General features: G+C 44.5%; 1 protein-coding gene across 1 annotated transcript in view; it reads right to left on the bottom strand.

Moving 5' to 3' along the window:
- LOC147799560 (uncharacterized) overlaps positions 1-26524 on the bottom strand; it is a 92341-nt gene that overhangs the window by 19629 nt on the left and 46188 nt on the right. The window contains exons 48-74 of the mRNA XM_087133984.1: positions 26131-26427; positions 25354-25611; positions 24478-24762; positions 23764-24003; positions 23061-23229; positions 22007-22131; positions 20782-21054; positions 20005-20289; positions 18968-19219; positions 18153-18437; positions 16737-16994; positions 15787-16062; positions 15313-15561; positions 13718-14017; positions 12395-12658; positions 8211-8474; positions 7392-7640; positions 6771-7055; positions 5830-6075; positions 5002-5135; positions 4637-4793; positions 3653-3928; positions 2933-3205; positions 2084-2353; positions 1468-1634; positions 354-492; positions 53-129 (exon numbers count right to left, since the gene is read on the bottom strand). Of these exons, the coding sequence (XP_086990110.1) occupies positions 53-129; positions 354-492; positions 1468-1634; positions 2084-2353; positions 2933-3205; positions 3653-3928; positions 4637-4793; positions 5002-5135; positions 5830-6075; positions 6771-7055; positions 7392-7640; positions 8211-8474; positions 12395-12658; positions 13718-14017; positions 15313-15561; positions 15787-16062; positions 16737-16994; positions 18153-18437; positions 18968-19219; positions 20005-20289; positions 20782-21054; positions 22007-22131; positions 23061-23229; positions 23764-24003; positions 24478-24762; positions 25354-25611; positions 26131-26427 (6353 nt within the window). The remainder of the gene's footprint in view (positions 1-52; positions 130-353; positions 493-1467; positions 1635-2083; positions 2354-2932; positions 3206-3652; positions 3929-4636; positions 4794-5001; positions 5136-5829; positions 6076-6770; positions 7056-7391; positions 7641-8210; positions 8475-12394; positions 12659-13717; positions 14018-15312; positions 15562-15786; positions 16063-16736; positions 16995-18152; positions 18438-18967; positions 19220-20004; positions 20290-20781; positions 21055-22006; positions 22132-23060; positions 23230-23763; positions 24004-24477; positions 24763-25353; positions 25612-26130; positions 26428-26524) is intronic.

Genomic DNA, 26524 nt, shown 5'->3' with positions numbered 1-26524 from the left:
CTCAACTGTTTCGTTCAGAATGAGGGTTTCGTTTCTTAAATGGCGTACCCACGTGCATGTGAGTATGGACATATTCCAACGACTCAATGCAGACAGAGGGTAACGCTGAGCATTCACTCTGCCGACTATCTGTGTCCACGTTTACATCAGTGCAGCATGAGAATGCACATCATCATGGACTATTCAGTGATGCAGTCCATATCTCTTTATGCTGATGCAAAAACGAGGCTTGAAGTAAGCCAACGACCGCTGTCAACAAATTCTACAATCTATTGAGTCACCACCAATTAGCCACCAATCTCCCGGTGAGATTCAACTCAGATTCGTAGTCAACTTCCACTGTCTTGTTCCACTGCCCCCACTGGAGGACTTACTTGTATTTCCTGTGACGCTGGCCGGATCACTGACTGTTGCTGTGGAGCCGGTCCCGCTCACAGATCGGACAGACACAGTGTACGCTGTGTTTGGCGACAAACCATCCACGATGAACTCCTGACAAGAGTACAAACAACAGAAAAAAATCATCAATTATACAAAACGAATCCTTGGACTTTTTCGTTGGTTCATCGGGTTATCTCCTATACTGCATTTGATTGAATACAGTCATTCCATCTTCGTGTATCCTTCTTGTAACATGTTCACAGGACCCATACTGGTGCTCCCTAGGCCATCCTGGGTGTCACCCGTGTCTGTCACTAGTGTTATTTCCATGTAATTTTTATCCTTATTCATTAAGAGATATAGTCTAGCCCAATAACAGCTCTTAACATGAAGTACCAATTATATTTTTTTTCTGCCATGAGATGAAATAAATGTTAATTAGTTTAGACACAAGGGTTCTATCTGTGATTGCTAGAAATTCAAAAGCAGGAATTCATATCCAAGAGTAGCCACCAGTCATTAAACTCTCTACCTGGTGCCACATCACATTGTTTTAATTATCTGTGTCGTTCACATTCTTTAAGTTCTTGCATCTTTTACGACATACCATGATGGCAATGTCTCTATTTTTGAAAGAATTGGCATCCAGGCTACTTACAACTCGAGAGGACTATGGGGATGCTGTTCTCACTACAACGATAGCCTGGGTTCCTTACAAGAGAATGAAATAGCATCCAAGATACTTGACACGTGAGAGGATTATAGGGGTGCTGTGCTTGTTTCAAGGATAGCCTGGGTTCTTTTAAGAGAATGAAATGGCATCCAAGCTACTTGAGACTCGAGAGGACTGTAGGGCTGCTGCATTGGCTGCAACGATAGCCTGGGTTCCTTACAAGAGACAATTATCAGACATGCAACTGGGACTCGGACAAAAATGAGGAAATTCCCATCTTAACAAGACTTTGTCCAGTATTTTTCAGTTTTCAGTGGCACGAGTTTGAAGTAAAAAAAGGGGAAATCAGCGGATCCGAGGAAAAGGAGCATGCCTGAAGTATTTTTAATTTGGCCTCGTCAAGTCTGCCTTACCTGTACATTGGCTGGTACTGTTCCTTTATCAGTTTCCACACCAGTAGGGGCAGTGACGCTAACCCTGTAGGATGTTAGGTCAAACGAAGCAGGTTGCCAGGTGACATGGAGGCTATTGGCGGTTGTGTCTCCTGAGACTATTGTGACCGGGCCTGGTGTCTGGGGCTCTGGATTTGACAACAGAAACAAGCACGATGTAAGCAGGCCCAAGACGGAAACAACTTAAGCCTTGTTATCCCTTGAGCCAATGCCTTCTAAAGTCCCGGACTTCCAGTGTCTCTCATCAAAAAGTTACAAGATATGGCTTGGGCAGAGCGATTTGTGCATGTACGGGCAGTTCTTGAGCAAATTGTTAGGAAACTTGTTAGGTCAGGGAAACAATTGCTTTGGCAACTGTTTTAGAAACCTTGTATGATTTTTTTAGAAGTCTTGTATGCTTTCTGCCTCAAAAATCAGGCATGTTGATATTCCAGCCCTTTCCATGAGCTGGAGGTCCAAATTCCTTTGAAAATGAAATCTTCAAAGCTTGTATAAAAGTCTAAACAGAATACAAGCATAAGAGAGTGTATCCTAGCATTTGGAGGAACTAATAGGTCAATTCTTCATGAGTACTGACTTGTGCGTTGGACAACACGTCGTTCCTCTGGTCCTGGTTCTGTGTCTACAACGATGCTGTACTGTCTCCCAGGGGTCAAGCCGGTCAGTCTGAAGCGGACAGAGCTAGACTCCCCAGGGAGTACACTGGAGACAAAGACCTTGTCACCATTGGAGTTGACGGTGGAGACACGGTATCGCTCGACGTTTTGGCCGGGCGTGGCTGCCCACAGGAGCTCCAGCGAGGTGGTCTGGACATCGCTGACCAGGATATCACTCGGAGGAATGGAGTCTGCTCAATTACAATCAATTTCAGACGGAATAAGGCACTGATCAAAGTTATAGCAAACAGGGACATCAAGACACCTCAACCTCAAGATACGTCTGGCCCAGCCTAACAAGCTGAGTGGCAAGTCGCCAGAACTATCTCAGAGTTGAAAGCCTTTGAAAGAATCTTTTACAATGTATATCTTGCAGAATCTTTCACATTTTTTATTGTTAAACGTATTTATTTTCATTTTCATCTGGATGCCAAACTGAGTGTTAGGTCAAAACAACAAGCTCAGTTTTCCCTCTCTAATGTCGACTAAAATCGTCACATTACTGAAAAAAATATGGCCTTAAGACTTGGTGCGATCTGATCACGAGTGTTGACAAACTGGGCTAGTTTCCTCTGTTGGTAGAATGTTGGAAGCCACAGGCTTCAAATCTCAACTTAATCAATCATTTTCATTCAACCTGTTAAAAAACGTCTGTTTTGCGCTGTTGTGATGATTTTTAGAATGCTCAGAGTGAAAAGATTGGTAGTATTTGACTAAGATTTGGTTAACTGGGTCTTGTCATGCCCGACTGAATTTCATCCATGTCCTACCTGTTATGACCGTTATCTGATCTGGCAAACTGACCAGTCTGTCAGCCCCTGTCCCAACAATCGTTGCCAGCTCCACCACATAAGTGGAGAATGGGTCGAGGCCAGTTATGTCGTAGTTGTTGACCATTCCCACTTCGTCGACCAGGGTGCGAACATTGTCCGAATCCCGGTAGGCTATTTCGAACCGTTCGTAGCCACCGTTGGGAGGCTGACCGCTGATGACTACTGACAAGGTGTTGTTCATGACAGAGATAACTTGAGGACTCTCAGGCTCTGAACGACAATGAAAAAGGTTATGAATCAAATCTTTCCCACTCTGTGCAATTTCAAAGAGAGTGGAAAATTAAAAAGTTACAACTGATGTTTCTCTGGACTGTTCCCGATTATCCCCTTCAACAATGGAAAATTTAGTGCTAGGTTTTGTACAGAGCAACTTTCGTGGAAGTGTGGCTCCGTAGAATGTTTGGGGGTCACTGGAAATCATTGTTATTAAAGGCATGCAACTTGGACTTTAACAAAAAATGAGGAAATTGCAACCTTGAAGTAAAAACAAGGAAATCAGCGGATCTGAGGAAAAGTTGGATATTGCTAATAACAGCGCTATCATGTTTCTAAATTTGTTTATAAAGAAAGTGCCCTCTAATGTAATAAAATGTCTCATAACTGGAGTTCATGCTATTGCGGGAGTAAATTTTGTGAAATAACCTGCTGAGGACTTACTTGTGAACTGTAGAATAGCATTTCTGGTTCCACTGCCAGCAGACAAGATGGGCTGATTGGACACTTCATACCGGGTTCCAGACGTCAGCCCCGTGAAGGTGTGCTCCAGCTGGTCATTGGGATTGTACTGCTCCTGTTGGAGATTGCCAGATACGTCAGGTAGTTTGATGGCCACCAGGTAGGATAGGAGACTCGGGTTGACCGTCTCACCCCAACGGATCTTGATGGAAGTCTCTGTGACTTCCACGATGAAGATTTCGTTTTCACCGATTGGAACTGTGTTCAGGGATGAAAACGCAGGATGGTAAAACAACAATCATCAGCACTGGGAATCAAATATTTCTAACTGATCCTCAGGTTAAGAAAATAAAACTATGAAAAACGCAAAATTACACAAAGATCTGACACACTCTGAACATCAATTACACAAATGAAACATGTCAGGGCACATCAACGACCTAAAATGATTCAAAGCAACTGAATCAAGAGATGCAGAATCCTCCTCTATGGCTACAAGTTCCATTCCCATGAGCCTGAGAAACTGTTTCTTACTGAATCCAAATTGAAACTTGCAGTTCTGGACCAAGAGAGGGCGCAATTTCCCCAGCGACGGAGGCTCCTCTGGTCGGAACTGAACTTCGCTGGTTAACGAACGACTAGAAAATGCACGCATCACGGTCGCATCGCAACCAACAAATGACCAATTCTGACCAACGCGGCTCTTTTTAACCGAAGAGGGGGTGCTTCTGCTCAAGGTGGATTGGCATGACAAAACTTCCACGGACCACAGAATATTCGCGGACCACAACTTCAGAATTCCTTGAGTATTTGGAGTGACTGGACATGCAGAGGCAATGTCACTTTTTCCATAACACAAGTACGTGTATACCAAAGAGGACAGGTGAAACCACTTAAAATAATCCACCTGCAACATGCAATACTGCAGGAGCAATTTCAGTGGACCATGATGGCCTGCCACCCTACCTGTAGACCCGGCTCCACTGGCTGGCTCGCCCAGCACTTTAGTCGCCCCTACCCCCACTGTAGACCTCACAATGAAGTCATAGGTGACTCCAGAGTCTAGACCAGTCACCCTCAGCTCCCGGGTGTTACTGTCGGTGGACCCTGCAAAGCTCTCAACCTGATATGGAATGGATGCAAGCAAACATTGCAATAAGCAGCCTGTTGATGCACTGTTCACTGGTTCAGTTATCAGCAGGTCTGATGAATACAAAAACAAGATACCACAAACATTGCTTGTGTTAAAGTTAATATTGCTGTACTGTATGTTAGATGCTTCGATTTCCATTTGAATAAAGAATTTGTGCATGTTGTTTATTCTTTTGCACCTGTCTTCCTTGGACTCTGTAAGACACATCATAGCCACTGACTAATCCAACGGCTGGCTGCCACTCAATGATCAAGGAGACAGGGGTGACTTCACTGTTGGGCTTGACCCGCACATTGCTGGCAGAGTTGGGACCTGGGGAGGGCGAAGATAGAGATCGGTGAGGGTTATTGATGATGAAGCAACACTGACTAGAAAGTTAATGGGGTAATGAAGTCACTGTGGTTGAAAGTCATGCTTTATCAACTGTACAGCTTGGAAAATGTTGAAATTTGTTTGAGAGATACTGCCACAGACCATTCCTTTGTACTGGTCAAAAAGATATCAGAGGTATTGACAATTCGTTTTAGCTGTTTATATATTAAGCTTTTCTGCATGCATGTGATTGCGACCAAATACTGAAGTGGATGATTTTGATGTTTGGCAATTCCTCTGCTCCACCATCAATTTTTACACTTCAATGTGATCCAAATGAAGATATTTTGTCATTGATAGTTTGAAAGCTTTGGGCAGAGCAATGGAAGTTGTGGACTTCGCGCTGCTCCTGTGTATATTGGTGGTTTTCCTCAGCCTAGTTTCAGAATGGTGGATCATATCTAAGGTGGAGATTTTGTTTGGCATGACAACGTACGACATCTGAAAAACACTGTTCATGAGAGACAAACAAAAGTTGCAGACGAATAATTAACTACATGTTAACAAACAAAGACTGTGAAGTGAAGAAGTGTCCAGTTTGAGAAAAGGAGCAAAAGATCAGAACTGAAAACTCTACTTCAAAATTGCATATTACGTATGATCGTTTCACAAAGTAAATAGTATCCTGACTCACGTGTGCGCTGTTGTATGGTTGACGTTTGGTTCCCAGTGACTACCAGGACAGTGATGGTGTATTCAGTGCCAGGGGTCAGACCGGTCAGTGTGGCTGTGCGCTGGCTTTGACTCAATCTGTCTACTGAGCCTTGGGGCTGGACCGACGCCCCGTACAGGGCATTGGGGTCTGTCACCGCACCCCAGGCGATGGAGATGGTGGTGGTGGTGAAATCAAGAATGCCAATTTCCAGGGGGAGTAATGCAACTGAGGAGAATGAAATCAAGAAAAAAAACAGGTGATGGCAGGACTTGGCATACTTGATCAACTACTTCGACAACTTCCTGAGACCCAACTGTTCCTTGTGACAGATTGAGGCAGCGGGACATGCAAGTCCACAGCAATTTCCTTGTGACAGTGCACACTAAACACATCGCAGGAATTTACAGATGAGTTTTGTACTCATACCCACATTTGAGTGATTGCCGTTGCTTTTATGCACACTCCAGGGCCATTTTTGGGTTAAAGCGCTATGGAAATTAGAATCTTGCACAATGTAAATTAATAGCAACTCTCAACATTTTGCATTTGCATAATGTCCATTTGTATCAGGATAACATTCTGAGTTATGCATCAAAAGAAAGAGCCCACTTCACTCTTTCTGATCCACAGCAGAGCAAATTACTGGACATCTGGCGTTATGGGCCTGTTTGTTTGACTTGTGTCGGGATCTCAATCAGTGGTCTGAAGGCTGGTTCACTTCAAACATTCCCTGGGCTTTAGAGCCAGTGTAAACATGATGAATCACTGATCAAGCTCTGGATTCGTGCTACATCCATGTCATAGGCTCTGGTGCCAGTGAACCAATGGATCACTGATCGCGATCTGCATCTGCCAAAACCAAATGCCCTGTAGGACCTGAGTCACAAATGGGTATCAATTAAATCAATGACAAGCATTACTCGTGCTTGCTTGGACTGTAGCCGCTTCGCTCTCCACAGCTGTTGAACCCCTCCCGGCTACGGTGGTCACAAACACATTGTAGGTGGTGCCTGGCAGTAGATTCTCCACAGTGTAGGCGTTGACGTCGGCCTCCACGAACCCCAGGCTGGTCCGGGGCCCGCTCTCCCGACTGTACTCAATCTCAAACAGGTCCAGCTGGCTCAAGGGCATGTCCCACATCACGGTGACTGATGTCGGTGTGGCCTGTGGGGTGCTGACGGTCAGGTTGGCAGGGGGCAAGGGCCCTTTGACAAGGTGAAACATTAAACGTATTTAAGCAACATTAAGTACCTCTCACAAACATTACTTATCATATCTATCTCAACTGGGTTTGAATATAAGTTAAGTGTAGTTTAAAGCATTTCTTCTCTTGTATAATTTTGGTCATTACTGCCTTAAACCTTGCCAAAACAAAGCAATACAATCTTTTTATACGGCAAATATGTTTATCATATTTTTTCATTAAACACATAATGCATTAAGGAGATGCATGAAGATATTCACCTAAGTGAGAAACATTACTTCACTGTTACGGTGGATTGTATGAAATTGTGAATTTTGTTCCAATGGGAAAAACTTACTTGTTCTCTTAACCAGGGTACTTTGCTCGTTCTGTTCCACTATCAGGGTAATGGTGTACTCTGTGCCGGGAATGAGGTTGTTGAAGGTTACCACACGTTCATTTTCTCGGGGAACAACCACATCAGGCAAAGAACCAGGGCGGATCCGAAGGGCGTAGTTCATGAAAGACCCACTAACGGCTCCCCAGCTGACGGTCAGGGAGGTGTTGTTAAAGTCCAGACAGATGATCACACCAGGATTCAGGGTGTCTGAAAACATTCCAATGTTGGCAAAAATTGCAAGTCGCTTTATTCTTTCTTTTTTTAATGCTTCAAAGGTGGCATTGAGTTTAAATTTCTTTCCAGGGCTAGATTTCTGTAGAATTAATATTCAATCATACTTCATAAGGATCTCAACGACCAAAGTCTCTCTTGAAATTCCAAACTAGGCCTGTGCCGGATACCCGATGTTAACAAAAAACGGGTACCCGGTTCTAAAAATACCCGCAAATGCACACCCCTTTTCCAAACCGCCTCAATTACTGCCACATCAAAAGTCGTCCAAAACAAACTGACAAAGGTTCCAATCTTAAGTCATTCTCATTTTCCTTATGTCAATGACACCAGAAAGGCTTCCATGGAAGGATGCGGTTCAATCTAAGTCTCTCTGTGACCTTTTCAATAAAACAATCTTTAGAAACGACATGGCACTGACATACTTGGTGATTTTCTGTCCACAGTTTCTTTGGTTTACAATCTGCTGAAGCTTTTTATTTCTTCGCATTCTGCCTCGTGGGGAGCAACATTGAAGAAATAACGGCTGTCAAAGGAAACACTAACCTGTGCCGAAGGTGTTTGTAAGAGGAATGCTTTCCGTGATGAGGTTATCCCGACCGGAGATACTCTTGACTGAGAAGGAGTAGGAAGTGTTTGGGAGAAGGTTCTCCACACGGAGCTCTAGAGGGGAAGTAGCCTCGATGGTGATGGGCGGCCGTGGGGTGCCGTCTGCGTACAGGTCCACCTCGCTGGCCCTGGCCTGCCAAGAGACGCCGATGCTGGTCGCTGTACGCGAACTGAGGGTCAGGGCTTGGGGGGCCAGGGGCACTGTAAGACAGAAATAAGTAGGAAAAGTGACATTGATTGAAAGAGGATAGGGAAGAATGTTGGAGAAGGATTGGGAGAAGTGAGAATGTTGGGAAAGGATTGGGAGAAGTGAGAATGTAGGGGAAGGATTGGGAGAGGTGAGAATGTAGGGGAAGGATTGAGAGAAGTGAGAATGTAGGGGAAGGATTGGGAGAAGTGAGAATGTAGGGGAAGGATTGGGAGAGGTGAGAATGTAGGGGAAGGATTGGGAGAAGTGAGAATGTAGGGGAAGGATTGGGAGAAGTGAGAATGTAGGGGAAGGATTGAGAGAGGTGAGAATGTAGGGGAAGGATTGGGAGAGGTGAGAATGTAGGGGAAGGATTGGGAGAAGTGAGAATGTAGGGGAAGGATTGAGAGAGGTGAGAATGTAGGGGAAGGATTGGGAGAGGTGAGAATGTAGGGGAAGGATTGGGAGAAGTGAGAATGTAGGGGAAGGATTGGGAGAAGTGAGAATGTAGGGGAAGGATTGGGAGAAGTGAGAATGTAGGGGAAGGATTGGGAGAAGTGAGAATGTAGGGGAAGGATTGGGAGAGGTGAGAATGTAGGGGAAGGATTGGGAGAAGTGAGAATGTAGGGGAAGGATTGGGAGAGGTGAAAATGTAGGGGAAGGATTGGGAGAGGTGAGAATGTAGGGGAAGGATTGAGAGAAGTGAGAATGTAGGGGAAGGATTGGGAGAAGTGAGAATGTAGGGGAAGGATTGAGAGAAGTGAGAATGTAGGGGAAGGATTGGGAGAAGTGAGAATGTAGGGGAAGGATTGGGAGAGGTGAGAATATAGGGGAAGGATTGAGAGAAGTGAGAATGTAGGGGAAGGATTGGGAGAAGTGAGAATGTAGGGGAAGGATTGGGAGAGGTGAGAATGTAGGGGAAGGATTGGGAGAAGTGAGAATGTAGGGGAAGGATTGAGAGAGGTGAGAATGTAGGGGAAGGATTGGGAGAGGTGAGAATGTAGGGGAAGGATTGGGAGAAGTGAGAATGTAGGGGAAGGATTGGGAGAAGTGAGAATGTAGGGGAAGGATTGGGAGAAGTGAGAATGTAGGGGAAGGATTGGGAGAAGTGAGAATGTAGGGGAAGGATTGGGAGAGGTGAGAATGTAGGGGAAGGATTGAGAGAGGTGAGAATGTAGGGGAAGGATTGGGAGAGGTGAGAATGTAGGGGAAGGATTGGGAGAGGTGAGAATGTAGGGGAAGGATTGGGAGAAGTGAGAATGTAGGGGAAGGATTGGGAGAAGTGAGAATGTAGGGGAAGGATTGGGAGAAGTGAGAATGTAGGGGAAGGATTGGGAGAAGTGAGAATGTAGGGGAAGGATTGGGAGAGGTGAGAATGTAGGGGAAGGATTGGGAGAGGTGAGAATGTAGGGGAAGGATTGGGAGAAGTGAGAATGTAGGGGAAGGATTGGGAGAAGTGAGAATGTAGGGGAGGGATTGGGAGAAGTGAGAATGTAGGGGAAGGATTGGGAGAAGTGAGAATGTAGGGGAAGGATTGGGAGAAGTGAGAATGTAGGGGAAGGATTGGGAGAAGTGAGAATGTAGGGGAAGGATTGGGAGAAGTGAGAATGTAGGGGAAGGATTGAGAGAAGTGAGAATGTAGGGGAAGGATTGAGAGAAGTGAGAATGTAGGGGAAGGATTGGGAGAGGTGAGAATGTAGGGGAAGGATTGAGAGAAGTGAGAATGTAGGGGAAGGATTGGGAGAGGTGAGAATGTAGGGGAAGGATTGGGAGAGGTGAGAATGTAGGGGAAGGATTGGGAGAGGTGAGAATGTAGGGGAAGGATTGGGAGAAGTGAGAATGTAGGGGAAGGATTGGGAGAGGTGAGAATGTAGGGGAAGGATTGGGAGAGGTGAGAATGTAGGGGAAGGATTGGGAGAAGTGAGAATGTAGGGGAAGGATTGAGAGAAGTGAGAATGTAGGGGAAGGATTGGGAGAGGTGAGAATGTAGGGGAAGGATTGGGAGAGGTGAGAATGTAGGGGAAGGATTGAGAGAAGTGAGAATGTAGGGGAAGGATTGGGAGAAGTGAGAATGTAGGGAAGGATTGGGAGAAGTGAGAATGTAGGGGAAGGATTGAGAGAAGTGAGAATGTAGGGGAAGGATTGAGAGAAGTGAGAATGTAGGGGAAGGATTGGGAGAGGTGAGAATGTAGGGGAAGGATTGAGAGAAGTGAGAATGTAGGGGAAGGATTGGGAGAGGTGAGAATGTAGGGGAAGGATTGGGAGAGGTGAGAATGTAGGGGAAGGATTGAGAGAAGTGAGAATGTAGGGGAAGGATTGGGAGAGGTGAGAATGTTGGAGAAGGATTGGGAGAGGATTGGAAAAAGTGACATGGTCGCGGCAAGGCAGGAATCAGCAATGCTTTGCTTTAATGGATTGAGCTTTGCGCAAGTGTTTTCACCACTGCGACAGCGAAACGCAAAGGGAACTTGTAAATACAAGAGAAGTTTCTTTTCAAAAGTTACAAATGTCAGTAGGAAAACAGGCGTTTTAACGCGAGAAAAGGTTGTCAAACCTACCCCACCACGGTAAATATTTTGATGATTTCTTTGAAATAAAGTGTGTCATTACGTCAAAGAGGATCAGTAAAAGCCTGGACATTATTTCAGTGCCCAACTTCTCCCTTTATTATGGTTTACCAGGCGCTAATCATGGTTTGTCGGACGCAAAAGCGCCAGCATGCCCACTTAATGTTGACCCCTGGTTAGGAAATACAGCTTTAAAAACATCACTTTTTAAGCAATTGCTAAACACGTCAAATGACAGTGATAATGTAGGAGCAGAAATCCAAGTAAGAGTCGGTTGATTTGATTGTGATTGGGGTATTGACAACAATAGTGGACAAAGTGATAACTATTTGACACACTGCTTTAAATTTTACACTGTGACAAATTTACCAAAAAGCTAGTCCTGATAACACTGGTACAATTCCCATCACAAAAGACATTTCCTAAAATGCATTGCGCCAAGGTCAGATTTTAATAATCTAGCGCACAGCCATATTTGTCATCTTCCCGTGGACTTAAAACACAATGGTGACGGCAGGAGACACAAGAGAGATACTAACATGCCATATGTATTGGTTAGGGAGATTCCCATGAACATAAGGAATGCGCTAGTGGCCGAGTGGGTAAGGTTTACAACTTCCACACGTGGGGTCAGGGGTTCGAGTCCTGCGGCTGGTGACAAGTTGTGACCTTAGGCAAGTCAGTTTACTCCCCTTTGTCTCTCTCCACCCAGGTGTTTTTTAATGGGTACCTATGAGGGCAGAGGTGGATGTTGTGTTTGATCAGCTGTTTGCATCTGAAATGGGAGCATCAAGCTGTAAACTCCCTAGGGGGCTGACATGGTTTTAGGAATGTTTATAGCCTGGTGAGCAGGGGTAATAATCATGTAATGCCTCGAACACCATAAATGGTGAATATGGGTATTTTAAATTAATCATTATTATTTATTACTGGCTGTTTATTATTTATTACTGGCTGTTTATTATTTATTACTGGCTGTTTATTATTCATTACTGGCTGTTTATTATTTATTACTGGCTGTTTATTATTTATTACTGGCTGTTTATTATTTATTACTGGCTGGTTATTATTTATTACTGGCTGTTTATTATTTATTACTGGCTGTTTATTATTTATTACTGGCTGTTTATTATTTATTACTGGCTGTTTATTATTTATTACTGGCTGTTTATTATTTATTACTGGCTGTTTATTATTTATTACTGGCTGTTTGTTATTTATTAATGGCTGTTTATTATTTATTACTGGCTGTTTGTTATTTATTACTGGCTTGCAAAATACATATTAGCAGTTGTACAATATCATCTTTTTTTCTTGTATTAGGGAACTGGATTCTTATTAAGTACTGATTCTGAGTTGGGTCTTACATGTTCGTCCATTCTTCTGAAAATCGGCAACCAAGTTGTCCGGCCGGACTTGAACTGTGAACAAGTACGCTCGTCCAGGGTAGAGCCCACTGAGTACCAGGGTAGGGGTGTTGCCTGCGGACGCCGTGACCAGCCTAGGGTTGGAGCCGACTTGAGGGTCGAGGTAGACCCGATAGGAGGTGGCACCGGGAACCTCATTCCAGAGTAAGGTGATGGAGTTGGTGGTCACGTCTCGACAGATGATCATGTTGTTAGCAATCGCATCTGAAATTGGAATACATCATTAGCCTGGCATGTCAAGGACGATGTAGACCCAATTTCAAGTAAGCAACAAATTTTCTTATGACTGCAGCAGAAAAATCTCAGCTGATGGTTGACATATTTCACAGGTAAGTAAGCTAGTACTTCTGGATTCTGTGTGTGCATACATCCTGTCAATAAGACTAAAGGTAAACTCAAGAGCTCCGGTTTCACAGAATCTGACGCTAAGTATAAATCTTAACCATTGTATTGTTATATTGTAAACTCAACCATTAGATTTGCAGGTAAAAGATGGTTTCAGACACGTCTTACTCAAGTTCTGCTACCATGTCTTTTTTAAGCACAAAAAGCATCCCATTGAGTACCATATATAAGGTTGCATGCAACCACGGACCATTTACCTTGGGATGTGCAACTTAAGCTCAGAGCAGGTACAGTTCGTGTTACGGCTGGCACAATATCAAAGCAGAAATTGAATTGGATTATGGATTAACATATATTCCTGTCTACCACTTTGTTTCTTGTAATATTTTTAGTCAGGGTACACCCTTTCTAAAAATATGCTGCTCAAGATATTTGATCCTATACATTCTGAGAAAAGTGTAACATGAAATTGGGGAATTTGCCTCATTAAAATTTCGTTTCTGCTTGAAATCAATAAGTAAAGAAGATTAATTCGTCAAAACGAATAGATTTAAGCACCGCGTCGTCTCGGCATAACCACGGCTGCACTGTACATGCTGCAAGCTGCAACTCGTGTCATGTGGTCGCGAGTTTTTTCGAGAAAGTCAAGAGCGCCTGCGGGGGTAATAACAATCCGTAACTCGCATGGAACCAAGGTCACACATGCGTTTGCACTGGGGCCACTCACGGTTGCACATCTCTGGATAAATGCTCCGTGATGCAAATCAGTAGACAGCATGTTAAGAACATTGTACACAAAGGTCAAAATTAACATGAGACCATCTTGGAAACTCAAGTCATTGTTTAACCTGATACTAGTAGCAGGTCTCAGGGTTGGTTTTGGTAACAGACTTGATTGTAGTCTTGAGAGTCACTCACCTGTTGCGTAGGTTTGCCTCTGTGTGGTGCTACCCTCCTGCATGTCAAAGTTCTGCGAGCTGTCGGCCAGCAGGACAGTGCCCACCGACACGGTGTAGTCGGTCTCCGGGTCCAGGCCAGTGAAGGCCTGCTGGGTAGGCTCTGTTGGCAAGACGGGTTCGGCAAGCATCTCATTGCCGGTGGGGTCTGTGATGGAGACTCGGTAGTAATCGAAGGAGTCGGCCGGAGCAGGCACCCAGGAGATGGTGAGGGAGGTTGGGGTGCTTCCTACCAGGCTGATGGCACCTGGAGAACTTGGGTCTGAGAAACAGAATAAAGCAAAGGCAGGCAAAACTGAACTCATTTGATCTCAGATGTAAGGGAACCTCTAGGAAGTCAGGACATTCCCATTGGAAGGTTGCTTTATAAAACATCAATTTCTGGCGGACATTAGGAGAAGTTGCTGCATTCCAATTTGAACACGCTTTTCCCAAAATTAGTACATATACACGTAACCCAATACCCTCATGTGGGAACGAGCTTCATTCCAACAAAAAAAAGGCGGATAAGACTGAAACGCTGTATGCTATGTGCCTGGCATTTCCTGATAAAAGTAACTCAGGAGTGTCTTCGTGCCATATCCATTGCCAACAAGCATGGTGCCCTTCTCAAGATAAGAAATGTCAGCCCACAGATCCTCCATCTTTCATTCCAAATACCAGTAACATTCAAAACTCTGCTGGTAGAGTTCCTAGCGCATGTTCTGAATCATAAACATATGCGCTACTTTGTCTCAAACTTAAACGTAATGAGGGAAATGCAGGCACGACTCGTGCCACAACATTACAAAAATAACTTATCATCGAACTTTGCCTTAATGTGACTGAGAGTAAATTATTAGACAGGGGTTTTGCCCCAGATCAAGGTGACTGCGGGGTACCCCTTAGCTGTATAACACTGCCAAACCAGCTTACCACAGATCAAGGTGACTGCGGGGTACCCCTTAGCTGTATAACACTGCCAAACCAGCTTACCACAGATCAAGGTGACTGCGGGGTACCCCTTAGCTGTATAACACTGCCAAACCAGCTTACCACAGCAATATTCACTAATGCTACAAACTATCACTAGAAGCTTGAAGGCAATATACAAATACACATTGTTAAGCATGATGAAAGTCTTTTCTCTATTCGATTCACAACCCCAAGGCGAAGTATAAGCACAGAATACTTGAAGAAATCAGTAAATAAAATGGATAAAATAGTCGAAACGTACAACAACTGAAACTATAAGTGGGTATGGAAGCATCTTCTAGCAGCCTAGGCTTACAGTGAGATGCTTTAGATGGACTTACACGTACATGGACAGACAATAACGTGGCAATTGAGCTGAAAAAGTGGCCCCAAGGGGAACCCATGAGTATTTGAAGAAGACTGGTTGACCACACCTGGTACGAGGTAATAAAATATCTATGCGCCTTAGCTAAAGTTAATATACAAAGGAGGCAACTGGGACTGCTACGACTTTTATCTGGACACTTATCATGACCCATGAGAGGAAGAAGTTTGCTTTTTGCCAGGCAAGCATGATCCAGCGACTGCAGGTTACATACGTACTTGTTCTGACGGCTGCCCCAAACGATGTTCCCGCGACAAAGTTGATGAGGGGCACAATGGTGATGGTGTAGACTCTGGCTGGTTGGAGCGGGGAGAACTCTGCCTCCAGTACATTGTCATTGATGGTTGGAATTCCTGGAGCGTTGATGGTGATTGTGTACAAGGAGGCACCAGATACAGCTCCCCAGATGACCACGACGCTGTTCTCAGAGACACTCTGGACAAACACTTCCCTTTCCATCAGAGTACCTTGGATAGTTGAAGGGATCATGATCACACTGTTATATATAAGAAAACTACAGGCAGAACAGCTTGCTGAAATCATGACTGTTTCTCTTATTCTGATGCTGGGTAAATGGTTTCCTTGTGGAGTAATCAACATATTTCTTGTTTAACAGGAAAAAGTATGAACTCATGAAGTACTGAAAGGGTTAAACCAATTTTTCGATATTGAGACAAACAGGGGTCTGGTACCTGTCACCCCAGACACAGCAATGGGTGGACTCCTCTGATCTCCTGCCACCACCACCAGCCTGAATGTGTAATTCCGGCCTGGATCCAGTCCGGTGATTGTGTAGGAAGTGGCACCTGAGCCCAGGCTGATTGTGGGTCGATTGACAGGTGGTCCAGCATCGAAGGAGGTCACGGTGATGTCATAAGAGGTTAGGATACCGCCCCCTGAAGCCCACTGGAGGGACACTGATGCTGGAGATGTGGCAGTTACTCGCAAGTTGATGGCTGGCAGGGGCACTAACATTTATCCAAGAAAACACAAATACAGTTTCTGCATGACCATTTTATGACCATATTATCTTAAACCGTCAAGCTCATGGCCAGATGTCTTGAAAACAAATTCCTTGTCCAGCCTCCACACAGCCGATAGTGACATTACAATAACGGCAACCAGGCATGCTGTCAATCTGGTAGGCCATTTACGGATAGTCCACTTGACCATTTCTACAAATCAGTCCGATCTCTCTAGCTACAGATTTTCGATGTGGAGGCAAAAAGGGGAATTTTTCTACCAAAAACAAAAATACCAATTGCCCCCAATTTCATCTTTGAAAGTAATTTGAAAGGCCATTGTTTGGGTGTTATGAAGTACTCTCTCCAGTGGTGTGGCTAGGGAAATGTCCCAGGGGAGGGGCATCCAAGGGTGCACACATTCTTTCAAGGGGACACCACAAGCACACAAGGTGCAAAGGTTCAAAGATTTCAAATGAGGGGGCCACCCCCCAAAAGTTATGCCACTGGCTATTCCACTTTGCCTTTTGTGACTTAGGCTACTCCCTGAACGTGAAATGAGTGCACAAATTCTGAGCCTGTGACATCAAGCTTCATCAGCTATCATTGTTAAGCGACATAGCGCCCACTTTAGTGCATGCATGGAGCCCTATATCCTCCATACACAGAGTTTCCCTTACTTGTTCTCTGCACAGCAAAGCCCACTCGGTCGGAATCAGCAATCAGCCTGACTGTTATGTTGTATTCCTCTCCTGGGATAAGCCCACCGAAAACAGCTCGCCGTCTGACTCCATCGACAGTCGGTGGGATACCGGGATCAGGGAGGATCCCCAAGGATGTGTCAAGGTATCCAGGGAGGTGGTCGCCACTGCCCCAGGTGATTTCAATTTCATTGCGCGAGTAGGAGAGGATGATGACCTCGGCTGGGTTGGCAAGGCCTGAAACAGCATCAAGGAAGATAGGAAGAAGTCAGGGAGTGTGTACTTGGAGGAATTTGAACTTAGACATGGGAGTGCTGGCCAATCTAATCGGGAACCCAAGTAGGAACAGTCTGGGCAAACCTGCTATTCCCCTACAGGTAAATCTACCCGTGTGCATGCATACCAACTTGGATACAGCCTGTTCATCACTGCTCACGCCTCAAGGAGCACATTAGGTACTGAAGGCATGCTCCAATAAATAAACTGTTATTCCAAAGAATTTCAAGAGGCTATCTTTATTTAACGTGGGCTGACATTACTGATTCAGGTCTATCCCACTATGTAGGCAGAGAAATAAACAGGATTCAGGACAATATAATTGAAATCATTTTGGTCAATATTTTTGACCTCGGTAGGCCTGTTAACCACTTCGGACCGGGGCATTTTTCAACGTGGAGGATGCTGGGCCGGCATGACTATCATTTTTTCCGTTTTCAAAATCCTTCAACAATTCATCATTCCATTTAACAGTCGTTTATAGCTGCACGGAGTAATCTTCAGGCACTACTCTAAGTTGACAGGTGACCTTCATTGACACCCGAATATTTCAGCCAGGCCTGCAGCCTTGTAAACAGAGCCCAGATTGTGCGGTGTTATACAGCTGTCTTTTGTTCACGAACCTGGCTCAGTGCACTGCTGACCTCTTTTCAATAGGGGCCAGATTAGCATGCAGCGGTGCTGTGTGGCTCATCGCTGCGGTGGTGGAGAGCTTTTGTCCCCGGTGGTAATCCGCTTGCTCTAAATACCCCAAACCCTGGTATACGGTTTCAAAATAACGCTGGATTATCACCACTTTTGAGAGTGAAAAATGCCGGTTATGCCCAGCAGCCTGGTCTTTTGTTCGGAGTACGGTCTTTTGTTACAGGGCCCTGTTTCCTTTGTCCGAGTTCGGAGACCCCGGCCACACATATAAACCATACGGCTCCGATCCCGGAGTCCCCGGCTGGTAGTGGTTAAGGTGTAGATATCCTCTTTGGGGTTTCTACCAAAATGAAGATTCAGGGCACAATATATCTCTGCTAAAAGTATGAATATAATATCTTAACATATTTTGCAGCATCTGATCTTCACATGAAAAAAAGAACAGTGTTTGATATGGAAATTATATACCATTACCTGTGGAGGCAGAGATTTCAGTGAAGTCACTACTGGACTCGCAGCCCTCGCCAGTAGACACTGTCTGAGCGGCAATGCGGTAAGTGGTGTTGGGGAACAATCCCTCCACTGTGGCATTGCCTTCAAACATGCCGATCTCCGTGGCCAGGACCCTGGGCCCATCGTCCAGACTGTACCAGACCCTGAAGGAAGTGAACTCGGTCAGGCCGCTGGGATTGCCAACGTTGACAGTGATGCTGGTCGCTGTTTCACTGATTCGAGTCAATAAACTGGGCCGCAGAGGTTCTGAAGGAATTTGACAGAAAAAAAAACTAACTAGTAAAGCAACTCCTAAATCTTCGTTTTAATTACATAAGCTTAATGAAGCTGCTCAGTGTCAGCAAACAATCTGCCAGAGAGAAGAACAGCTGTGCTCACTGGTGGCATATTCCATGGATTAAACGGAAGAAAGCTTGTGCAGCAGGGGATAGGTTCACAATTAGCTCGCTGTGTCTCAATGAAGTCTTCTGCTTCTGCTGCTGTGCTTTTTACTCAGCCTGGTGCTTAAAACCTCTTTGAAAGGAATAGTTCTGTCAGCAGAGTCTCGGGCCGCGTCCGAAACGGGCTTCCAGAGCTACGGCTAGGTCTATGGTCTACGCGTCTCCACGAATTTCCGATGGAATGAAGACCTAGACTTAGCTCTAGACAAGAGATTCGGATGCGGCCCCTGTGTCAAATTGTCAGTTTGGTCTCGCGCACTGAAGAACAGCGTGAAGTTCAACACAACCAGTTGACTGAGATTGCTTCATTATCCCGCCCCTTTTCGAGTTTCTTACTTGTTCTGATTGCGATTGAGCCTGTCACTGAGGCTACCGCCACCGATATGGTGTACTTGCGACCGGGGTAGAGGCCGTTAAAATCCTGAAGTCTGGGCTGGTTTCGCGCCACGGTGCGAGTGATCGGCGAACCTACGCTGGACGTCAAGGCCACCTGATACGGGTCAGTGGTTCCTTCCACCTCACCCCAGGTCACCTGCAGGCTGGTGGTTGTCAGATTCCTCACAATGACTTCTGCCGGCTCCGCGGGCACTGAAAAGTTTCCAAACAAATGTGAGTCATAATAAACCTCATCACCTTGATAAGCACAAATCGACTTGCAATAACAGATTTTTACACAGGGGTACAGAATGCCATTTTATCTTCTAAAATGCAGCGCAGGAGCTCGCCACTAGCACTGACGTCCCTAACCCTTGACATAAATTTGCACAGGACAAATTGTTGGGGAATGTCTTTTATTGGGAACCGACTTGATATCCTCACTTTTCAGTATGTGCATACTGGTGTTTGGATAAATCCAAGGGTGATGGTTTTTTTCCAGTTCTGCTCATTCTTATGCACACTGAAAACTGGTTAAAAGAATCTGATCAAAACTGTTTTGCTAATTTGAAAGGGGATTGGTGCCTTTTTGATTTTTATGCTAATGCAAATTTTCAAATTGATGAGCAAAACTAAGATGTCATTCTGGGGAAACGGCTGAATGTTGCATTGATCTGTGCACAAAAAAGTTGTGAAATTTGTGCATTTTTGCTGTTCTTAATTTCCTTAATTTGCTTAATAAGCCAACTAGCAACCCTTTCTCAGGGATGCTTTCAATGAGCAATTTGAATGGCAAAAAGTGAGCAGTGACTTTCCTGATTGATATGAAAGCAACAACGCCCTCTGTCGCTCAGGAAAGCATGAAAAATGTTATGTTTTCAAATAAAGTGCACTTTTCAATACGCTTTACATTGAAGAAGGGTATAATGTTACACAAAACAGGAACCTAAGAAGGCATCAATGCCTGGACCTTTTAGGTACGGGGCTTTCAGACTCACTGGTTGAGAATGTCGCCCTCTCTCTTGCACTTGCTGTCCTTAGTGGCGTCTCAGTCAGACTAACGACCCTGAAGGCATAGGCTGTCTCGGGCAGCAGGTTGGAGACGGTGACATCCCGCGCGTCCATGCGACCAATCAGGGACGGTGATGCTGGGGTGCCGTCGTTGGGTAGGTAGAAGATCTCGTAGTAGGCGAACTCCCCGCCTGTGGGTTCATCCCAGGTTAGTCGTAGGGTAGTAGATGTGGGTGGCGCCAACAGCCTGAGTCCACTTGCTGGTAATGGAACTAAGATAATATTAAAGTAAAGATAAATTAGTCTTTGGTTTAGTTCGCTGAACCGTGAACCTCAGATCCCAAAACCATGGGAAGGTTTGGGGATTTTGTTGGGTTGAGGAAGGTAGATTCCAACCTCCATTGCTTCACTTAAAGCTTGAGGACAAAGAATGCTATAATGTTTCCTGCGCAGAGGAGGATTTTGGATGATTCAGGGAATTCCTGTCACAGACTGGTCAGAGAGTTTAGGCTGGGAAGTGGGCACCACTGCATACTTGCCTTTCAAATGGAAATTGCAACTCATCATACATTTGAAAGGAAAGTTTCATGTAGTGTTATCTACCCCAGCAGGACCAAGAGAGGGCGCAATTTTCCTAGCTCCTTTGGTGGGAACTGCACTTCCCGGGTTCACAAACAACTACGAAAATTTTGTTGGCTGAAGTTGATACAAGTTTCCCGTTCAGGTTTTAATACAGCAGGTGTTCATTGTTCAATTTGACTTACTTGTTCGTCGCCGAGTACTGAGGAAGTCTGACCCGTAGCCGACGTCAACGTTGTATAGCCGGCCCGGCATCAGGCCCTCAAATGTGAAGTAGAAGAGATCTTCTCGTGTGATGCTAGCAATAGGCACAATCTGAGTTGCCGTGGTAGGTCTGGCTTCGCCATCCAGGTAGACATAGAGAAGGTAGAAGTTGTTGCCCGTGATGTGCTTCCAGACGATGGCGATGGTAGTTGTCGTGTAGTCTTGAATAATGACCTGGTTGTCCGGCACAGAAGCTGTTGGAGAAATAGAACAATACGCCAACGATTAAGCACGTTGAAACAGTGAGGTCACAGGGCTGGACTATAAAGCACATACACTCATAAGCCAGAGGTTTATGGTTTGATATCTCCATGTTTTCAAAGTAGCGTTAGTTTCATATTTCATACTTATCAGGTGAAGCAAATAAATACTCAAGAATAAGTAGGGTAAGGGAGATGTAGTTAGCTTTCGGCACTCTGGAAGGCAAATTTTCCTTTGCAAATTAAAAACACTTCAGCCAGGAACTGTTCGGTCATATGACCATCAAAAAAGATGCTACTATTAGTTCTCTATTTGTGACCCAGTACATTGTAAACAGGAATAAGTCGCTGAGGCTGCTCTACGTAATGGCTGAGTAAAGTGGGAAGCAGGTAAATGTTGAAAAAATCAATGTGGCGATTTCTGTATATTTTGGATAAAAGGTTACCATCAACACACTTGTAATGTGTACCATTTGAAAGCTTCTGACCATGTACATACCTCAATAAGTCAATTTGCGACTGATTCCCGATTTCGATGTACCGGGTCACATTTTTGGTGTCAATTTTTACTGTCATACAGGAAAAGTTTGAGTTTTGTACAGCAAAATACATCAACTTGATTTTAAGCAAGTGAGCAAGCAGTCGGAAGTGTACATACACATGCACTCAATGGCTATCCATTTGTGACAACCACTCCTTAATATACCGTTCCATAACACTTGATTTTAAGGTTCATAGTAGTGGCGCTGATGAGCTACAGAAGAATGGTTGCCGAAATAGGTACAGTCTTACAAACCATAAGAAAAAAATACTTTCAGCCCAAGTGCATGCAAACTTTCCACCAGAGCTGTTCACTCCCTATTTTGTCAAATCAGTAAAGACACACAGCCATTATGAAAAGTGTTAACTGGAACAACGGGATAGACAGATGATGTATTCTGCTTACTTGTTTGGGTCGTTCGGATGCACGGGTTGTCACTTGCACAGAAACCGTCTCCGGCAAGATTGTGCGCTAGAGCTTGGATGCTGACCACGTAACAGGTGTCAGGGAACAGGCCGTCAATGGTGAACCTGTGGTCAATTTGAAAAGGGAAGAACTTGTTTCACTGAAATAACATCGGGAAAGTCTCTAGTTGTGTAATTGAAAATGCTTGACTCATTCAATCTTGTGTGTGACCCTCGGGGGTTGCGTGAAGGAATTCAGCGGAGCATTTGTGCAGGAACGGAAGAGGGTGCCAGTAACGGAAGAGGGTGCCAGTAACGGAAGAGGGTGCCAGTAACGGAAGAGGGTGCCAGTAACGGAAGAGGGTGCCAGTAACGGAAGAGGGTGCCAGTTATACTCAAAGCAAAAGCTATGCCACAAGGTGGCGGGTGCAAACCGATCCATGCCAACATTTCACAGGTAAAACTAAATCACATTTAAATTTGCAACAAATGTGTTTCTGTGCACTGCTCAACAACAAAGAAATGCAAACATGGCCACTGCTCTGAGTGCCCACACTTGATTGAAAATGTTTGTATTTTCAACTCTAGGGGGCCTAATTTACACTGAATGAAATAGTTCTATGCAGAGACAATAATGTGAAATTTTCAACGGGCAACCCCGGCAAGCGCGGTTGTTAAGTGGAAAGGAGTCTGCCTGGCAATATGGAGGTTGTGGGTTCACGTCCGACCCGAGTGAACTTGTGAATGTTTTCACAAGCCTTCAGAAAACATTGAGCATAGAGAGGTCATAAATATATGTCAGTGAAGAACAAAAGCAACCAGTGTTAAACTAATTCATGTAAGTGTGAAATTCTTTTTTCCCAACTTGTATTTACAGCATGCAAAGTCAGAAAAAAACCAACAAAATTTAAAGAATTCCAAGCTAAAAAGATGTTTGCAATGGAATAGAACAGGAGTACTAAGGGAGCAAATTTAGCGCAAGGGGAACAATTCAAACCAGGCAACAAATGTACCAATCTGAAGATGCACCCACAGATCTGATCAAATCCACTTACTCAGTTTCTGTGTAGTCCAGTAAGGGGCTGGCTACAAACTCTCTACCTGTTGGATCGTAATACCGAACTCGGTAGAAGTTCAGGTCACCGCCGACTGCGGGAGCCCAGACGAGGGCAATTGTTGTTGGGCCTGGGGTAAGCATGGTAATAGCCCCTGGATCTGGTGGATCTGTGATGAGAGGTAAGATACAATTATACATGAATGATACAAACTGTACATTGATTTACACGCGCATCGTCCCCCATCTTAGTGAACGCTCTGTACTTGCCTTATCGGGACATAATGCACAAATAAAAATGATAGACTGTACCTTCAAACTGTTTAATCTCCAAAATATTACAGTAACAAAAGTATTTGATCTAAGGAAGTTCAATTTTTCAATGATTTCTAAATGTCTATGCAGTTAACCAAATATACATTATAAACTGTTTGCTGTAATGGGCATTTTCAAAACATCAACCTGCAAAGATTTGCCAACTTTCAGCTTCTGTGTGGGACTTATAAGTGTTTTCTAGATGTTAAGAAGCTTAAAATGACTGTTTTGCTACAAGTTTACTGAAAACTGCCACCCAGGGGTTAGACAATTTGGAGCAAGTCAGGCTGAACATGAATTATCTTATTGTGTGAAATGGAGGTGATTCGACAGAAAAGCAGTAAACATGATTGACAGGCTCTGAAATGGTCATGGTTTGAGAGGCTTACTAGTTTTGGCTGATCCGTTGAAGCTTCCACTATTCCCAGTCACTGTGATGGTGTAGACGGTCGTGGGTGTCAAGTTCTCAATCAGGTGCGTGGTGGCGCTGCCGACAAATACCTGCCGCTGGAAGGGAGGGTTGTCGCTGGCAATATTGAGGACAGTCATGTCGGAGTCACTGACCCAGAGCACTCGGAGTGTCGTGGAGGTCACTTCCATGAAGTACAGCACTCCTGTCTGGGCTGCACCTGTGGAATGAACGACATCAAGATCTTGAGAACAGGATCCAATCAGAAGGCAGCAGAGTACCGCATGGATTCCAAGATTAACCACCATCGCCCTGGGCAAGTGTTTGGTGTTTCTAACCTACCATTCGTCGCACATTGTAAACTACACAGTGAGGCTTACTTTCATGCAAAAACTATTGTAAATTTGTTAACGGCATAATAGTCACGTCAGTCCCACGTAGTTTTCCTTACAACACTGGTCCAGCAGCAGGTGCTGGCTCCACATTTTTCTTATACTTTGATGCGTTTGCCTCAGCATCACACAGCTAATAAGCATAACACAGCGTTATATCCCAGTTAGTAAGTTTCCTAAACAAATCCCCTTTTTTTTTTTCAATTCTGTGCCTCAACTTTTCGCAAAGACAGCTTTTTTCTATGAAGCCAGATAGGCTTACATCGACAGATCTGAATATCTCTGTCATTACAAAGACGTACCGGTGGTGTACTGGATGGATGATGGTTCACTGGTTGACTGACAGTCCTTGGAACCAGACACGGTCTCCACTTCAAGCAGGTACTGTGTGCTCGGCTGCAAGCCATTCAGAGTGGCCACTGCCGAGTTTTGGTTGACTGTCGCCCCCAGTTGGCGAATCTGTCGACCTACCTCGGTGTAATAAACATTGAAGGCACCAAAGACGTCAGTCGGTAGAGGGTAGAACAGTCGAATTGACGTGGGTGTGGAGACAGACGAAATGAATATGTCGCCTGGAGGGTTGGGAACTGAAAGGAAATGAATGTACGAAAAGAAAGAAAGGGAATTAGGAATGCTTCATTAAAATCACACAGCCGTAGTAGATGTGATCATTTCCATGGGAATGAGACACAGAAACATGTCAATTCTCACGCAAGTTTTCATGTTACAAATGTTCATTTTACTTTATGTGAGACTTCTCTTGTGGAAAACTTCTGCCTTTGCAAGTGTTTAAAACTTTTGTTTCTTCACAAATTTAACAATAAACAGGCTTTGAGAAAAAAAACAAGTGGAAATTGTCACGTGAACTGAAGCGGTCATGTAAAAATCTTGCTCCATATGCTTCAGGAATGGCTGGTTTTCACCAAAAAAAGTACACATGAAGATCACACACAAAATTCAAGATGGACTTTGTGGATATTTCTCTCTAACACTGAAACACGCTTCATGCCTTCATTTTGCAAAAACAGGTCACATGCAAATGCTGGCTTATTTTACTTTGAAGCATCTCTGACATGTTGCAAACTAGGAGCCTCGTGCTTTATTATACATTCTACTCAAGGGTTTTACTGAGAGGGCTGATTTAAAACAAGAAAACTTAGTTTCTGGACAATACTTACTTGTCCGTTGACATTTGGTCATCTCGACGTCTTGGGTTGCATCAATGCGCACTGTGATGTCGTACTGTTGGCCAGGTACCAGGCCGCTGAACCGGGCAGTGCGTGCAATACCGTCAATCATGTCAGGCAGGGTACCAGTGGGATAGATGGAGGCAGCATAGCCAATGAAACCTGAAAGGGTGCTACCATCTCCCCAAGTGATCAGGATGGACGTTCTGGTCACCTCCAGACACACTATCTGACCGGCTGCTGGTGACACTATCCACAGAAATCGACAACATATTGATTGGTGTAAATTCTGTATTTTCAACCACTTCATTTGTTACAAGTTTGTTTTGTTTTTTCCCGGGGCTAAAATCACACTTCTGCATATCTTGTTTCATTCGACAAGACGTTTGAGCAATCTTTTGTACTGTATTAAGAAATAATTTATAGATCATTTCAACTAACTCTAGTCATAATGGAGAAGTTTTTTTCTCAAATATCCATTAGTATGGATCCGCATTGCACTGTTCCCTCCTATTAATCAGTTCAATGTCTAGCAGAGAAATTGGCACTCCAAGGACACACGAGACTTCATCACTTGCAGATATCCACAGCCATGAAAAAAAAAAGCCTGCTTCATACACTGACTTTAACAGCCACGTCTGAATGGTTAAGGTACTGCTGGCAATAATACAAGGTTGTGTGGGAAATGACAGCTTCAGTAAGTACCAGGAACTACAGAGAAAACATCTTAGTCAGTTATGCCTTGCAAAATGCAACAATCCTTCCTACCCGTGCTGGCTCCTTGGGTGCGGGAGTCACTCGTCTGAGAGATATCACCAGTTCCTGACACAACTGCAACTGACAGCGTATACATCCTGTCCGGCAGGAGGTTGCGGAAAGTATACATAGTTGTGTCTGGGGGTAGGAAGACCGGGTCTGAGGGGAGCCCGCCCATCTCAGTAATGGTCAGCTTGTAGAGATCGAAGACGACCGATTGATTCTGGTAATCAGGAGGTCGAGTGAAGGAGAACTCAATGGAGGTCAGTTGAGGGTTGACAGAGTGGATGGAGGCTGGACGCGTTGGTTCTGATATTGACGACGACAAAGAGAGGAAAAATTCAAATCAACAAATTACCAACAGAAATAACAGGGGTTTGATGTCACCATTGCAACAATAATGTAA

Source organism: Acanthaster planci, linkage group LG03 (genome assembly GCF_054643075.1).
Source record: "Acanthaster planci isolate LZ-2023a linkage group LG03, COTS_SCS, whole genome shotgun sequence".
Lineage (NCBI taxonomy): Eukaryota > Metazoa > Echinodermata > Asteroidea > Valvatida > Acanthasteridae > Acanthaster > Acanthaster planci.
The sequence above is the reverse complement of the archived record's forward strand: the minus strand, read 5'-3'. Positions and strand labels throughout refer to the sequence as shown.